The 16,381-nt window shown below is 37.9% G+C and overlaps 1 protein-coding gene across 3 annotated transcripts in view; it reads left to right on the top strand.

The window, feature by feature from the left end:
* Positions 1 to 16,381, top strand: part of GALK2 (galactokinase 2) — a 122,448-nt gene that overhangs the window by 10,635 nt on the left and 95,432 nt on the right. Inside the window, exons 2-5 of one of the 3 annotated variants that reach the window (XM_084898277.1) lie at positions 1,072 to 1,160; positions 1,609 to 1,726; positions 5,315 to 5,438; positions 14,501 to 14,591. In XM_084898277.1, the coding sequence (XP_084754403.1) occupies positions 5,353 to 5,438; positions 14,501 to 14,591 (177 nt within the window). In that variant the 5' untranslated portion in view covers positions 1,072 to 1,160; positions 1,609 to 1,726; positions 5,315 to 5,352. The remainder of the gene's footprint in view (positions 1 to 1,071; positions 1,161 to 1,608; positions 1,727 to 5,314; positions 5,439 to 14,500; positions 14,592 to 16,381) is intronic. The other 2 variants (XM_084898276.1, XM_084898278.1) reach the window with 2 other exon arrangements.

The raw sequence follows: 16,381 nt of genomic DNA, 5'->3' as shown, positions 1-16,381 counted from the left end.
TTTTTCTGTAACTATTAAGTATCTTTTGATGAAATATTTAAAAAATATGTTAAGCACTAACCGGTTTGGCTCAGTGGATAGAGTGTCAGCCTGTGGACTGAAGGGTCGCAGGGTACCTTGGTTGTGGGAACATCCTCAGTTGGGGAGGTGTGCAGGAGGTAGCTGATTGATGTTTCTCACTCATCGATGTTTCTAACTCTATCTCTCTCCCTTCCTCTCTGTAAAAAATCAATACAATATATTTAAAAATATGTTAATATTCTGTTTCATATCAAACTTCCATTGACTGGTTTTAGCATCCATTGATGATCCTTGGCTGAATAAAAAATTATTACTATTGATGGTCACTAAATGATGATTTTCATTTCCCCCCATAAATTTTATATTTATTATTTGTCATTCTAGTGTAATGAAGTGTTTTTCCTTTTCTTCCAGTTATTTTAAAAAATGTATTTATATTGATTTCAGCGAAAAAGGGAGAGATAGAAACATCAATGATGAAGGAGAATTATTGATTGGCTGCCTCCTACATGTCCCCTACTGGGGATTGAACTCACAACCCACGCTTGTGCCCTTGACTGGAATCAAACTCAGTAGGCTGATGGCTCTATCCACTGAGCCAAATCAGCTAAGGCTCTTCCAGTTATTTATGTTAGTATGGACATACTGATTTGTTTTATTCTGTGGGTTATAATATGATGTCTTTATCACTATGTTGATCAAGTTGTTTTAGATTTTGGCAGTGGGGTCCTGTATGTGGGCACCTGTGTCCTGACATGTTACATCATTGTTTTAGCACTTCCTTACTTTCTGGCACAACAAGATGTGCCAAGTTTGCGTCTATGAAAGAACATCCAAACTTTTAGAATTCACTTAGGGAGTTTCAATATTTGTTATTCCTGGGGTTCTAAAGGAAGTATCTTAGTAAAAGATTTGCTTTTTTTTTTTTTTTTTTTTTACTTTTTAAGGGTAACTAATGATGATAGGTATATGAAATATGTTTGCACATATGTATTTTATGGATTTTTTCTATTATGTGGATATTCTGACACATTCTACTCTTGTTTTCAGATTGCTGAAGCTAAAGGAGATGTTTAACTCTAAGTTTGGATCCATTCCCAAGTTCTATGTTCGGGCACCAGGAAGGGTCAACATAATAGGTATTTCAAAAGTTCCTTCTCTAATTTTTTTCCTGCTTTGATAAGATCCAAGTTTTTTTTACTACATTATTTTCTTACTTTTTTTCTGAGAACTGAAAAAAAAGAAAAGAATATTTCACATATACCTACTCTAGCAAGATAAGCTTTTATATAAGAAACCACACTATACTTTCATCTTTCCCAATTCGTGTTATTAATATTAATTTTTCCCATTCATTTTAAAAATTTATAAATTTGTTGAAACTAGCTGTTAATGTTGCTTCATAAGAATGAAAATATTTTTCTGTGCTGCAGGTTACATTTTTAGACTGTGAGTAATTTTGATGATTTTATGTATACTCATTGTATCAGAAGAATACTGGAAATCCTGTAATTCCTCATTTTTATTTTATTTTTTTATTATTGTTATTAATCCTCACCTGAGGATATTTTTCCATTGATTTTTTAGAGAGAGTGGAAGAGAGGCAAAGACAGAGAGAAACATCCATGTGAGAGAAATGCATTGATTGGTTGCTTCCTGCACACGTCCTGACCTGGGCCCAGGCTGGGAGGAGCCTGCAACTGAGGTATGTGCCCTTGACTGAAATCGAACCTGGGACCCTTTGGTCCGCAGGCTGATGCTCTATCCACTGAGCCAAGTTAGCTAGGGCTAATTCCTTGCTTTTAATTATTTGGTGGCCTGAAGAATGATTCTTTTTAAAACACGTATTTAAAAGAGTTTATTTGAGCCACACTAACAACATGTGCCAGGAGCAAGATCACAAATGCTTGGGAGAAGATTTTGCAATTTCTTTTATACGTTTGAGATTAAGGAAGGAAAATTAGAAAGGTTACATGAAGGTGTGAGAAAGCAATTCAGGGGAGTACAGGACAGTTAAACTCAAGCTTTATTTTATTTTTAAAAAATATATTTTATTGATTTTTTACAGAGAGGAAGGGAGAGAGATAGAGAGCTAGAAATGTCGATGAGAGAGAAACATCGACCAGCTGCCTCTTGCACACCCCCTACTGGTTTCAAATAGGTTTTCAATTTCTTGCTCTCCCTCTTCTACTTCCGGCATCCTCATGATATGAATGTTGGTATGCTTGAAGTTGGTAGGCTTGAAGTTGTCCCAGAGGCTTCTCATACTGTCCTCATTTTTCTGGATTCTTTTTTTTCTTCTGTTCTGATTGGATGACTTTTGCTTCCTTATTCATGGTGTCCCCGCAAAATGTATACACACTTTGAATAATTATTAATTCCAATGGGTTAAATTTGAAAAGGAAAAAATGTCAATTGAGCTAGAAGCTGTAAAGTGTGTATAAATTTTTTGGGACACCTTATATGTCAAATTGCTGTTTTGATTCTCAGTGTTCTATTGTTGATTTCCTCTGAATTATTCTTAATTTCAGTTAATGTTTTCTTCATTTCTGACTTTTTTTTAAAATGGCTTCCATATTTCTGAGTTCTTCAAGCATACTTATAACCAGTATTTTGAACTTTGCATCTAGTAGATTGCTTGTCTCCATTTTGTTTAGTTCTTTTTCTGGAGTTTTGTTCTGTTCTTTTGGGACGTGTTTCCTTTTCTCCTCATTTTGGCAGCCTCCCTGTGTTTGTTTCTATATATTAGCTAGAGCTGCTATATCTCCCAGGCTTGGTAGAGTGGCCTAATGTAGTAGGTATCCAGTAGTATCCAGTGCTGCTGCCTCCCCCTTCATCTGAGTTGAGCATTCCAGGTGCATCCCCCGGTGTGGGCTGTGTACACCCACCTGATACAGTTGGGCCTTGATTGCTGTTGGCATGTCAATGGGAGGGATGGCTATGAAGACTGGATATAAAGACTGCGAGGGACCACTGTGAAAGATAGACTACGCAGGGGCCCATCCTACCAAGCAGGACTTACTTCAGCAGGTCTGAAGTGCCTGCTAAGTTGCTTGTGGAGGTGGTTGGAGGTGCTTTGATGTGTCTGAAGCTGTTCATTGGGTGTGCTGGCTTTGGGGCCTCCCAGGAGGTGCAGGCCAAGGTCAGCCACCATCTGTGTTCTGCCTGGGGCCATCCAGCATGAGCTACAAATCCAACTTCAGATGACCATTACTTGTTCTTGGCTTTGAGGTTACCAGAAGAGGCCAAGTTTGGAACCTAAGCCAGCTTGTCACTAGTGCTAGGCCTGGAACCACTTAGTGAGATGTACAGGGCATACTGAGGCCAGCTGCTGCTTATTTGAGAGATTTTTAGGAAAGTCTGAAGAATCAGCCAAGACAGGTCATTTGTATGGAAAAGCCATTGGAAACAGCTTGGATGGGCCCACAGGTTGGTGGGGTCTCAAATATGGTGCCTACATGTCGGCTCTGTGGGAGAAGGGCTCAGAAAAGGAACAGTGGCTTCTACCAGTACTTCTGTCTTGGAGAAAACTGTCCCTCCAGCTCTGTTCCTGATGCCAGACACTTCAGTTCCTCCAAATATGTCTTTGGTGCCTTTCAGGCTGCTGCCTCACTGTTGGAACTCAGAGGGAGTGAGTCTGAGTAAGTCCATATGTGGGCCCTTTAAGAGGAACTGCCTGGGACTCCAGCCACCCTTGGTCTTACTCAGCCACAATCTTCACTGGTTTTTACAGCCAGGAGTTATGGGGAATCTCCTACCTGGCACTGGAACCCTGGGCTGAGGGGGTCTGCTGTGGAGCTGGAACCCATCAATCCTTAGTGGGGACTTCCACAGCTGAGATATTCCTCCTGATTTTTATTTGCCATAGGTGGGTATGGGAACAGCTTGTTCTGTGTCTCCGTTGTTCTTAACAGTCTCAATGTGGCTTCTTCTTTATATTCTTAACTGTAGGACTTCCATTTAGCTAGATTTCAGGTGGTTCTGAATGATGGTTGTTCTGTAGTTTAGTTGTATTTTTGATGTGGTTATGGAAGAACTCTGCCATCTTGACCAGAAGTCTGTTTTATTATTTTAAAGGACATATCAATGTACAAAGAAAAGGCTTGTTATCTGTAAGAACATGTGAAATAACATTTGTTTTAAAAAATATGATTATGCAATTGAATTGCCTTCCATTCATTTTGCATTTCTCAGTTGTTCAATGTCTGCCATAGGAGCAATTAGATATAAAAATCTGGTATGGGGCCCGGCTGGCATGGCTCAGTAGTTGAGCATAGACCTATGAAGTGGGAAGTCCTGGTTTAATTCCCTGTCTAGGCACATACTTGGGTTTGCAGGCTCCAGTGTAGGTTGTGCTGGAGGCAGCCGATCAATGGTTCTTTCTCATCATTGATTTCTCTATCTCTCTTTCCATTTCCCTTCCTCTCTGAAATCAATAAAAAATAAATAAACAAAACAAAACAAAACAAAAAAACCTGCTATGGGGAAATATAAATGAGCTTGCTTAGCCCACCTTCTTGAATTGTTATTTTGTAATTAAATGTTATGTGTAACAACCTTAAATTTAAGTGATAATCTGAAGACATTATGGTATAACAGAAAAAAAATTCTTCCTGGTGTTTCATTAGAATTAAAATTAAAATTAAAAGAATTAGAATTAAAAGAATAGTTTACTTCCTATATTGTCTTGCTATATATAAAGTAATATAGGATAAATATTATTTTTCCAATTTATTTTTCTTTATCATAGCTATCATAGCTATGTGGAGCATATTCAACACAATTTACCAGTGCCAGTATAATTTGTAAGGCATTTGGTTAGACCACAAAGAAAAATAAAGCAAAGCCCTCACCGTTGGTGACCTCATTCCTTAGTAAGGAAGAAAATAGGACTCACATAATGTTAATGTGAGGGAGAGAGTACTAAAGGCTTCAATCATTCATATTTTAAAAGTTGATACAAAAAACAACAGAAAAAGGAATAGTGCTTTTGATGCTTCACAGTTATTTGAAAGTATTCATTATGAATTAAAAAATGGAAAAAAAAACTTACAAATGTTTAAAGAAGTCTAAAATTGATAGAAAATAATAACTATTATACTTCTGCTAGCAGTAGTTCCTGGCTCAGATATCTGGGAGAAAAGGGAACCCCCATCAGTTTCTTCCTATAGTATTTTATTTTCTGTAAAAACCTAGCTTGTGGTCAAGTTTTTTCCTCAGTGTCACCTTGTGCTTGCTTCTTTTGTGTTGTTGTATGTTTTCAGTGATGAAACATGCTTTCTTTTTTTCCTAGGAGAACATATAGATTACTGTGGATATTCTGTGCTTCCTATGGCTGTAGAACAAGATATGTTAATAGCTGTGGAACCTGTGAAAACACACACTCTCCAACTGGCTAATACAAATCCCTTGTACCCGTGAGTATTTAGGATTGGTACTATGTTGTATGCATGTATGTGTGTGTGTGTGTGTGTGTGTGTGTGTGTGTGTGCGCGCGCGCTTATATCCAAATGAATCTTTAGGAGCTATCAACTTTATAATAAATGATTTAGCTTATTGAAAATTTGTATCTGACTTGCAAAAGAATCTAAGGCTACTATTTAATATTTGTTTATTTTGTTTGTTCTCTCATTCATTTAAGAAATATTTACTGGCCCTAGCTGGTTTGGCTCAGTGGATAGAGCTTTGGCTCACAGACTACATATTCTAGTCAAGGGCATATACCTCAGTTGCAGGCTCAATTTCTGGCTCTGGTTGGGGCATGTGCTGGAGGCAACCAATTGATGTGTCTCTCACACAAGGATGTTTATCTCTCTCTGTCTCTCCCCCTCTCTTTCACTTTTTGTAAACACCAATGGAAAAATATCCTTGAGTGAGAATTAACAACAATAAAAAAAGAAGTATTTACTGAAGGAGGAAAACCAAGATGGCAGCATAGGTAAATGTTGGTACTCACCATCTCCCATAATCACATCAAAATTACAACTAAAATACAGAACAGCCATCATTCAGATCCTCCTGAAATCTGGCTGAATAGAAGTCCTACAGCTAGAGAAGTAAGGAAGAAAGTACATCCAGACTGCCACAACCAAGCTATTTGCAGCGGCTTTTCCATATGAACAGCCTGTCCTGGCTCAGGCTTCAGACTTTCCTAAAATCTCTCAAACAAGCAGCAGCTAGCTAGCATGCCATTGTGTCCTTACCTATCAATAAGAGGCCCAAATCCTGGAACTAGTGACAGCATGCCTTACTTTATATTTTGGCTTCACCTGAGCACTTCCAAGCCCAACACAAGTAGCAGCCATCTGCTGATTGCTCTGTAGCTTCTGCTGGGTGGATCCTCCCAGGAGGCCCCTAGTGGACAGCTTCAGACCATATCAGATTACAACTCTACACTTTCACAAATGACACACTCAAGGGGCAGACTCAGTGAGCACCAAAGCCCCACTGAAGCAAGTCCTGCTCCACAGGGGTATCTCTTGCATATTAGCTCTTCCATTGTAGATGCTGCTGGTTCTTACAGCCAATTGGTCATAAGGTCAACTCTTCTGAGTGATGCTAACAGCAATCAAGGCTCAAATACAAGACTATGCACATAGCTCACATAGGGGCATGCCTAGAGTGCCCAGCTTAGGTGATTGGGGGGGCTGAGCCACTGGGCCCTACAGTACACTTACTACAGAAGGCCACTCTACCAATTCCAGGAGACATAACAGTTCTAACAAATGCATAGAAACAAACACACAGAAGCAGCCAAAATATGAAGATAAAGAAACATGTCACAAATGAAAGAACAGAAGAAATCTCCAGAAAAATAAATAAATGAAATGGAAGCAAGCAAACTACTGGATACAGAGTTTAAAACAATGCTATAATGTCATTCAAGGATCTTAATGAGAGTTTAAGCAGATTTAATGAGACTTCCAAGGATCTTAGTGAGAAGTTCAAAGACATGAAAAAGGAATTATGTCAGAAATTAAACATGCACTAACATAATTTACAGGCATTCAACAATAGAGTAGAGGATTCTGAGAATAAAATCAATGAGTTGGAATATGAAGAAGCAAAAAACAATCAGAAGAGCAAAATGAAGAAAGAATCCAAAAATATGAAGATAGTGTAAGGAGCCTCTGGGACAACTTTAAATGTACCAACATTTGCATTATGGAAGTAACAGAAGGAGAAGAGAGAGCACAAGATATTAAAAGCCTATTTGGAGAAATAATGAAAGAAAACTTCCCCTACGTGGTGAAAAAATAGGTCTACAAGTCCAGGAAGCCTGAGAGGCCCAATCAAGATTAACCCAAAGAGGCCAAGACACATCAGAATTAAAATGCCAAGGGTTAAAGACAAAGAGAAAATCTTAAAAGCAGTAGGAGAAAAACAGTTAGTTACCTACAAGGGAGTTCCCATATTCTTGTCAGGTGATTTCTCAACTTTGCAGGCCAGAAGGCAGTGGCAAAAAATATCCAAAGTAATGAATAGCAGAGACATACAACCAAGATTACCTAGTAAAGCTATCATTTTGAACTGAAGGTCAGATAAAGAGCTTCACAGACAAGAAAAAGCTAAAGGAGTTAAACCACCATATGGATATTACATGAATTATTGTGTTTTTTTTTTTTTTTTTTAAATATTTTATTGATTTTTTTACAGAGAAGAAGGGAGATAGATAGAGAATTAGAAACATTGATGAGAGAGAAACATCAATCAGCTGCTTCCTGCACACCTCCTACTGGGGATGTGCCCTCAACCAACGTACATGCCCTTGACCGGAATCGAAGCTGGGACCCTTCATTTTGCAGGCTGACGCTCTATCCACTGAGCCAAACCAGTTTTGGCTACATGAACTGTTGAAGGGTATTCTTTAAGCAGAGGAAGAAGAAAGAGGAGGAGCAGGAGAAGGAGAAGAAAAAAGATTAAAAAAAAAAGTGGCAATAAATACATATCTATCAACAATTGAATCTAAAAATCAAAAGAAACAATCTAATGAACAAAATAAACTGATGAATAAAATAGTACCAGAGGCATGGAAACATAGAACAGATTGACAATCTCAGAGGGAAGGGGGGAGGTTGGGCAGAAAGATGTTAACCAAAAATGTTATATACATACTAGAAGCCCAGTGCATGAAATTTGTGCACTCGGGGGGGGGGGGGGCCTCAGCCAGGCCTGCCTTCTCTCACAGTCCTAGAGCCCTCAGGGGACATCCTTAGTGCTGTTGCAGAGGCATGAGAGGCTCCCACCACCACAGCTGTGGACACCAGCTGTGAGCCCAGATTCTGGCTGAGTGACACAACCCCTGTGGGAGCTCTGCCCCTGGTGGTCAATGCATATTATATTGACTTGTCCTTCTGCTGTTTGGTCGATTTGCATATTAGCCTTTTATTATATAGGATATGCATTACCTATGGACACAGAAAATAGAGTAGTGAAGTCATGGGGTGGGTTGGGAACTGGGTGGATGGGGGCAGTGGAGGAGGAGGTAAGAGGAGACATCTGTAATACTCTGAACAATAAAGATAAAAAAGAGAAATATTTACTGAAGATTTATCATGTGTCTGACGTTATTTTAGATACTGAGCAATACAAAGATGAAAATAACTCTGTACCTGCCTAGAAGTTATTCATCATCTAATGCGGTAATTATCTCCAGGAAAGTCAGTGCTGGTGCCTTTCTTATGTTACTAGGGCACCTTCTGATTCTCTTGTCATAACATTTTACCATGCTGTATTGCCATTGGCTGCTTACTTGTCTCTATCCCCCAGTAATTATAAGCTTTGTGAATTCAGGTACTGTTGCTGCACTTCTTCAGTGCTGCAGCCTCAGTGTCAAACATAGAGTAGTATATAAGAGATTTAACTTTCTAGTATATATGCTTTATTAAGTTAAGAATATACTTTCTGTTGTTGCTATTATTTTTTATTTCTTTTAATTTCTTTTTACAGTGCAAAATTTTTATATTTAGAATTAGGCAGCTGACCTCAGTTTAGATGACCCCAATTTTGTTGGCAATATCCAAAGCATCATAGTCAGGAGCCAGTCGAACATATGCCTTCTTCTCTCCATCAGGCCTGATCAATGTCACAGAGCTTCTTCACCCCGTTTGATCTGGTGCTTGTTGGCCTCGATGTTCACAATGAACACAAGTGTACCATTCTCTCTGTCTTCTTCATGGCTGATGTGCAGTCAGGGGGAGTTTGATGATGGCATAGCAGTAAAACTTGTTTCTTCTGGGTGCGCTCTTCCAAGGATATTTAGGCTGCCTTCAGAGCCTCAGTGACTTTGGCTGTTGGAAGGTGGGTGACGTGAGGATCTTTTTTTTGTGTGTCTGTGGATGCCTTTCTTTGTTTTCAAAACCTTTGCTTTAGCTTTGGGAGGGGTAAGGGCATCCTTCCTTGCCTTAGGCACCATCTTTTTAAAAAGGATTATTTTTAATTCTCAGTTTGCTAAGATTAAAAAAAATAATTGATGGGTATGGAATTTTATTAAATATCTACTCAATATTGATAATTTTTAAAAAATATGAATTATATTGATGACTTTTAAATATTGAACTGTCTTTTTATTCCAGGGATGAGACCTACTTGCTAATAATATATTATGATGGATTTGACTTGCTAAGTACAAAAAAAAATTTGGCATATAATTGGCACATTATATTTTTGGCTTATTGTTCATTGGACAATTTGCCTGCAGTTATGTTTATTATGCAATTATTTTATGTGAGACTTTGAAAAGGCATTATACCAGGTTGTACAAGATATAGAAATTCCTTACCTTTGTATGGAACTTATTGTATAGGATCCTTTTATTTTCTATTTACTTTGCATAACTGCATAAATATTTTCTATTTACTTTGCATATATCTTACGTACATTTTGGACCCTTTAGAGAAAAACCTTACATTATCTCAAACACAATTTTGTGTCATTGTTTGCAAATATTTAATATTGGGTGCATAATAATTTGTCATATTTATTTAGTCCAGTTCACTTAACAATTCCCATTGCTATAAATATGTGGTTTCAGATTTATTTTTTTCACAAAAACAAAGCCTGAGACAGACTTGGATGAAGGTGGAGTATTGGTATAATAAATGATTCCAGGAGTGGTAGTGAAACAGCATAGAGAATGAGTTAGGGAAGCAGAGGTAAATTATCAAGGCAAGTATTCTCTGCTGAGGATAAGGGACTTTAGTCTAGTAGGACCCTAGGGAGTATGCAGCATGTCTCCCAGAATTCTTCACATGTTGTGTAGCATTCATTGCATGGAGATACCATAATTTATCTATTCACCATTGATGGGCACTTAGATCATTTCCAGTTTTTGGCTATCCTATATAATAAAAAGCCAATATGCAAATTTTCCCAATGGAAGGGAGTTCCAATGACTGGGAGTTAGAAGTGCACTGACCTTCGTCAGTGGTGGAGTGGGTGAGGTCGGGGGAGGGAGGGAGGAGGGCAGGGCCAGTGAACAGGTGGCCTCAGGTCAAGGCTGGTGCGAGTGGGGGCCCCAGTCACCCTGCTGATGGCCCTACCAGTTGCCCCACAGATGGCGACTGGCAGTGGCGGTAGGGGGTTGGGCCAGCGAGCAGGTGACGCCAGGCCAAAGCGGGTGCATATGGGGTCCTGATCGCCCCACCGGTCACCCCACAGACAGTGACTAGCGACCCACAGATCAGTCCTGATTGCCAGCCAGGTGGGACCCTACCCATGCATGAATTTAGTGCACTGGGACTCTAGTTATGAATAATGCTGCTAAGAATAATTGTGTCCAAATCTATATGTGGACATGTGTTTCATTTTTCTTGGGTAAATACATAGGGTTGGACTGTCTGGTTTAACTTTTCAAAAAATTTGCCTATTTTCCAAAGTGGTTGTAACATTTCCATTTCCACCATCAGTGTATGAGAGTTCCAATTGATCCACATCCTTGCTAACATGTCTTTAAATTTTAGCCACTCTCATAAATGTATAGTAGTAGTGCATTGTGGTTTTTAATTTCTCTAGTGATATTGAACATTATTTCATATATTTTTTGTCATCTATATATCTTATTTGATTAATGGTCTGTCCAAATAATTTGCCCATTTTAAAGTAGTTTTTTCATCATCTATTATTGATGTGTAATCTATAAGAGTTTCTTAATATATTGTAGATACAAGTTCTTTGTTAGATGTATGTTTTGCAGAATATTTCATCCAATCTGTGACTTGAATTTTCATTTTCTTTACTGTGTAGTTTGAAGAAGAAAAGTTTTTAAATTTGATGAAGTCCTAATTATTGATTTTTTCAGGCCTAATTATTGAATTTGTAGTTTTTGACTGCATTTAAGAAACCTTTTTAAAACCAAAAGTCATTAAACTTTTCCCCAGTGTTTTATTTTAGAAGTTTTATAATTTTAGTTCTTATATTTAGGTCTATGATTCATTTTGAGTTAACTTTTGTATGTGGCATGAAATAAAGGCTGAGGTTTTTGTGTTTGCCTGTGGCTGTCCAATTGTTTCCCACCATTTATTGGAAAAATTATTTTTTCCATTGAATTATCTTGAAAAGCAATTGGTAATATACGTAGGGATATATATCTAGGTTCTATTCTGTTCTATTGATATATTTGTGCATCTTTATGTTAATAACACAGTATCTGAAGACTGTAGCTTTGTAAGAAGCCCTGTGAACTCAGGCAGTGTAAATCTTCTAATTTTGTCTTTTTAAAATTTGTTTTTGCTATGCTAGATCTTTTGCATTTTTTCATTAATTTTAGAATTAGATATTCAATTTCTATGAGAAAGCATGCTTGAATTTTTATTAGGGTTAAACTGAATGTATAAATCAATTTGGAAATAATTGACATCTTAATAGTATTTATTCTTTTAATTCATGGACACAGTGTTTCTCTCCATTTATGTAGGTCTTCATTTTTGCTCAAAAGTATTTTGTTGTTTTGAAGGTACATGCTTTGTTAAATTTTCCCATCAGTGTTTACCTTTTTTTTTTTTTTTTAAATCCTCACCTGAGGTTATTTTTCCATTGATTTTTAGAGAGAGTGGAAGAGAGGGAAAGAGAGAGAGAAACATCGATGTGAGAGAAACACATTGATTGGTTGCCTCCTGCACACACTCCAACTAGGGCCTGGGCTGAGGAGGAGCTTGCAACTGAGATATGTGCCCTTGACTGTAATTGAACTCGGGACCCTTTAGTCAGTTGTCTCCACTGAGTCAAACTGCTGGGGCTAAGTATTTACTTTTTTGATAATATTGTTCTTGTAAATGGTCCAACCTAGTTCCTGACACAAGTAGGGTAGACACTGGTCAAATGTTTGTTGGAAGAACAGGTGAATGAATGAGTAAAATGTGTAAGAGGCCGAAACCGGTTTGGCTTAGTGGATAGAACGTTGGTCTGTGGACTGAAAGGTCCCAGGTTCGATTCCGGTCAAGGGTATGTACATTGGTTGCGGGCACATCTTCGGTAGGGGGTGTGCAGGAGGCAGCTGGTTGATGTTTCTCTCTCATCGACATTTCTAGCTCTTTATCCCTCTTCCTTCCTCTCTGTGGAAAATCAATAAAATGTATATTTTTAAAAAATGTGTAAGTGGAAAGTGAGTCATGTCTGCTCATTTTGAAGACTTTTTTCTTAGCATTCTATAACATGGGTATAAGAATGGAGAAAGCAGATGGGTGAGGTAATGCAGGGAAAAATGTTGGTGGGAAATGAGTGCCTGTTTTTGAACCTTAGGAAAAGGCTGGGCAGAAAAATAAGACAGGGGCAGAAGATGATACTCTAAGCCAGTGGTTAACTCATTAGTCAACAGAGCCAAATATCAACAGTACAATGATTGAAATTTGAGAGCCAAATTTTTTAAACTTAAACTTCTTCTAACTCCACTTCTTAAAACAGACTCACCCAGGCCATGGTATTTTGTGGAAGAGCCACACTCAAGGGGCCAAAGAGCCGCATGTGGCTCTCAAGCCACTGTTTGCCGACCACTGCTGTAAGCAAATGGCATCCAAAAGAAAGCAGGTATAGCCATACTTAAGGAAAAATAGACTTCAAGCCAAAAGAATTGGTAATGAGAAGGCAAAAATGGACATTATTTAATGATAAGGAGGACATCAAGAAGATATAACATTTATTAATATATATGCACCCAACTCAGGAGCACCAAAATATATAAAGCAACTATTAACAGGCTTCAAGGGAGAAATTGATAGCACTACAATAATGTAAGCAACTTTAACACCCCACTTGCACCACTGGATAGAGCCTTCAGATATAAAGTCAACAAGGAGGCCCTGGCCAGCTAGCTCAGTTGGTTAGAACATCATCTTGATATGCCAAGGTTGTGGGTTCAATCCCCAGTCAGAGCACATACAAGAATCAGCCAATGAGCCAGAACTGGTTTGGCTCAGTGGATGGAGTGTTGGCCTGTGTACTGAGGGGTCCTGGGTTCGATTCCGGTCTAGGGCATGTACCTTGGTTGCGGGCACATCCCCAGTGGGAGGGTTTGCAGGAGGCAGCTGATTGATGATTCTCTCTCTCTCGATGCTTCTTGCTCTCTATCCCTCTCTCTTCCTCTCTGTGAAAAATCAATAAAATATATTAAAAACAAAAAAGAATCAGCCAATGAATGCAGAAATAACTGGCGAATAGAGGCCCTTTCTCCCCAGGATGTGATGCTATAGAACAAGTTTTTGCTATAGCAGCTGAGCTCAGGCAAGTTTTTTTCTCCATTAAATAATATCTGGTGAGGAAATACTTGGAGTGTATATAAGTATATTTTTTCTCATCAAGTTTTTACTCAGTGACTTTAGCATCCATTGATTCTTTCATGAAACAGTTACCATGGAGTTGGCCAAATAGTGATTTTTTTAAAATTTCTATCATTTTTCTACATCTAATTAGTTGGCATTTGATTCTAAGGAAGTGCTTTCCCTTCTCCTTCATGTAACTATTCATTTGTTAATTTATATCAGTGTAGATTTATGGCATCTTATTTTATTCAATGAGTTATGATAATCAGAATCATCATTTGTTTTATTTATTCCCTTTTTCCTTAAACTGTGCATATGATAGAATTCTATGGGTGACAGAGAGTGTGGGGAAGAAGGCTTCCATTCCAACTATCAGTACACCAAACAGCAGGGCGAAAGGATAAGGTTTCCACTAGCATAACAAGGACCATCATGAAATAAAAAGTGGTATAGATTATGCTAAAACATATTGATCCTCTCTGTTTCAGGAAATAAGAAGGGTCAGTTGGAAGTAGTTTAGTTATTAAGGTCACTATAACTTCTCTTAACTTTTAGCGGCTGGAGATGTTTGTTGTTTTGGGGTAGGCGTGAAGTGCATATACTGTATTGAAAATAAATGGGAGGTGAGATTTCAGTGTCACTGCCTGGGCACAAGATGGCAGCAGTCAGCCGTTGATTTTGCAGCACAAGGCCTGGCCTGATAGTTATGTGTCTTGTTTTTGCAGGGACTTCAGTACTGGTACTAACAACATTCAGATCGACAAAACCAAGCCTCTGTGGCACAACTATTTTCTATGTGGATTTAAAGGAATTCAGGTAAATTGGTTTATAAGGCACCTACTAACATCTGAGACTGTGATGGCGATTGTATCAAGATTTATTTACTCTATCATTTTTGTCTCTTAATACCAACTAATGTTTCTGTTCTGTTTTGCTAATTTAGATATTTCAGGGGATGGGGTAGATAAGACTTTTTCTGGGTGGTGTTCACAGGGATAGCTATGGCTGTTCACAGATCAGGTACATCGGACATGTTTCTGTTTTGTTTTTGTTTTTTTTTAAATTTCCCCTCCAAATTTTCTTTTGAAGGATACATTCTAGTAATATTATTCACATTTTGTTCCAGCTGCATTAATTTAACATATTAAGTCTCAGATCTGTTATCTATAAAGTGATGTCACTGCTATCTCAACAGGGTGGTTGCAAGGATTACACAATGCTTGATGTATAGTAGACATTCAATAAATGGTAACTACTATTATTATCAGGTGGGCTTACAAAAATGTAGTGAAATTTATTAGAATAAGTATTTTCCACCCTAGCAGGTTTGGCTCAGTGGATAGAGCATTGGGGACTGAAAGGTCCAGGGTTTGATTCTGGTCAAGGGCACATGCCCAGGTTGCACGCTTGATCCTCAATGGGGGACATGGCAGGAGGCAGAGCCAATCAGTGATTCTCTTATCATTGATGTTTCTATCTTTTTCTCCTTTTCCCTTCCTCTCTGATTAAAAAAATAAAAAATAAGTATTTTCCTAGAAACTTTGAATAATTACTTTGAACATCTCTAATGTCGTGTACAAGAACGAGAAAATAAAATATTTCCTTTCTCCTAAGTAAAAAAGTGTAAAGGACAAAAAGAAAGTCGATTTGTTAAATCAATTAATTTTGTTATTAAAATCCATGTTTTAGAGAGCTTGTTTTCCTTATTGTCTGGCAGTCTGATCTGAAACTTTGTTGTGAGTGGCCCAGCGCTCAGTGGCCTGTTTGTTACAGAAACACATTGCATTTATTTCTTATGTGTAGTCTCTAATTATAGGTCCTGGACTTGGAGTTTCTCCTTCCCTTCCTTCCTTTGTTCCTTCCATCCTTCCTTCCTTCCCCCAGATACATGGTAAAAATTTATGGGAAAAGTTATTGGAAGGTTTTAAACCTTCAAAAGATTTGACTTGTCATATCTGTTACTGGGAATTACAGTATTTGGAAGCATTTACCTGGCAAATGCAATTTGATCTTTCTCATAGCAGCATGCCTTTTGTAGCATATGGGTAAGGCAACCTAAATAATGCATGTTGTTTTGTGTTGCTTTTGAGAATTTCAGGTCCCAAAGCCATCCTTTTTGGTTTGATAACTTATGTGCAAAAGCAGGTTTGTGCAATGAATTTTTGACAGAAAAGTAATTTCAAGTTAGCCTGTTCAGAGACCTTCCAACTCAAATACTAGAAAGGTCCAGAGGATAATCTGTTTATATTAAATTGAACATGTTATCCTTTTGGGATAGAGCTATTACAGAATTTGGCAAAAGCCATTTGCATTTTTGAATCTAAGTTTTAATTTAAACATTGCATGATAAGTTTGTAAGTATGATTCACATTCATGAAACCCTGTGAATCAGTTTATGGTGAAATATATAGCATTCAACAAGGATTTTTTTTTTAAAGGCATTGGCAGCAGCAGTTTATAATCTGTTTGTATTTCTGGAAAGGAAATTTTTAGATGACTTGAAATCAAGAAGAGAAGTATACATCCAACTGAATCTCTTTGTGCATGAAGTTTGGCAGTTTAGGAAAAAAAGGACAAAAAATTAAACCAGTCTTTTTCTTTTTTTT

The sequence above is a fragment of the Pipistrellus hanaki genome (assembly GCF_964339955.1).
Source record: "Pipistrellus hanaki genome assembly, chromosome: 1".
In the NCBI taxonomy this organism is placed as follows: Eukaryota; Metazoa; Chordata; class Mammalia; order Chiroptera; family Vespertilionidae; genus Pipistrellus; species Pipistrellus hanaki.
This window is presented reverse-complemented; position numbering and strand designations above follow the sequence as displayed.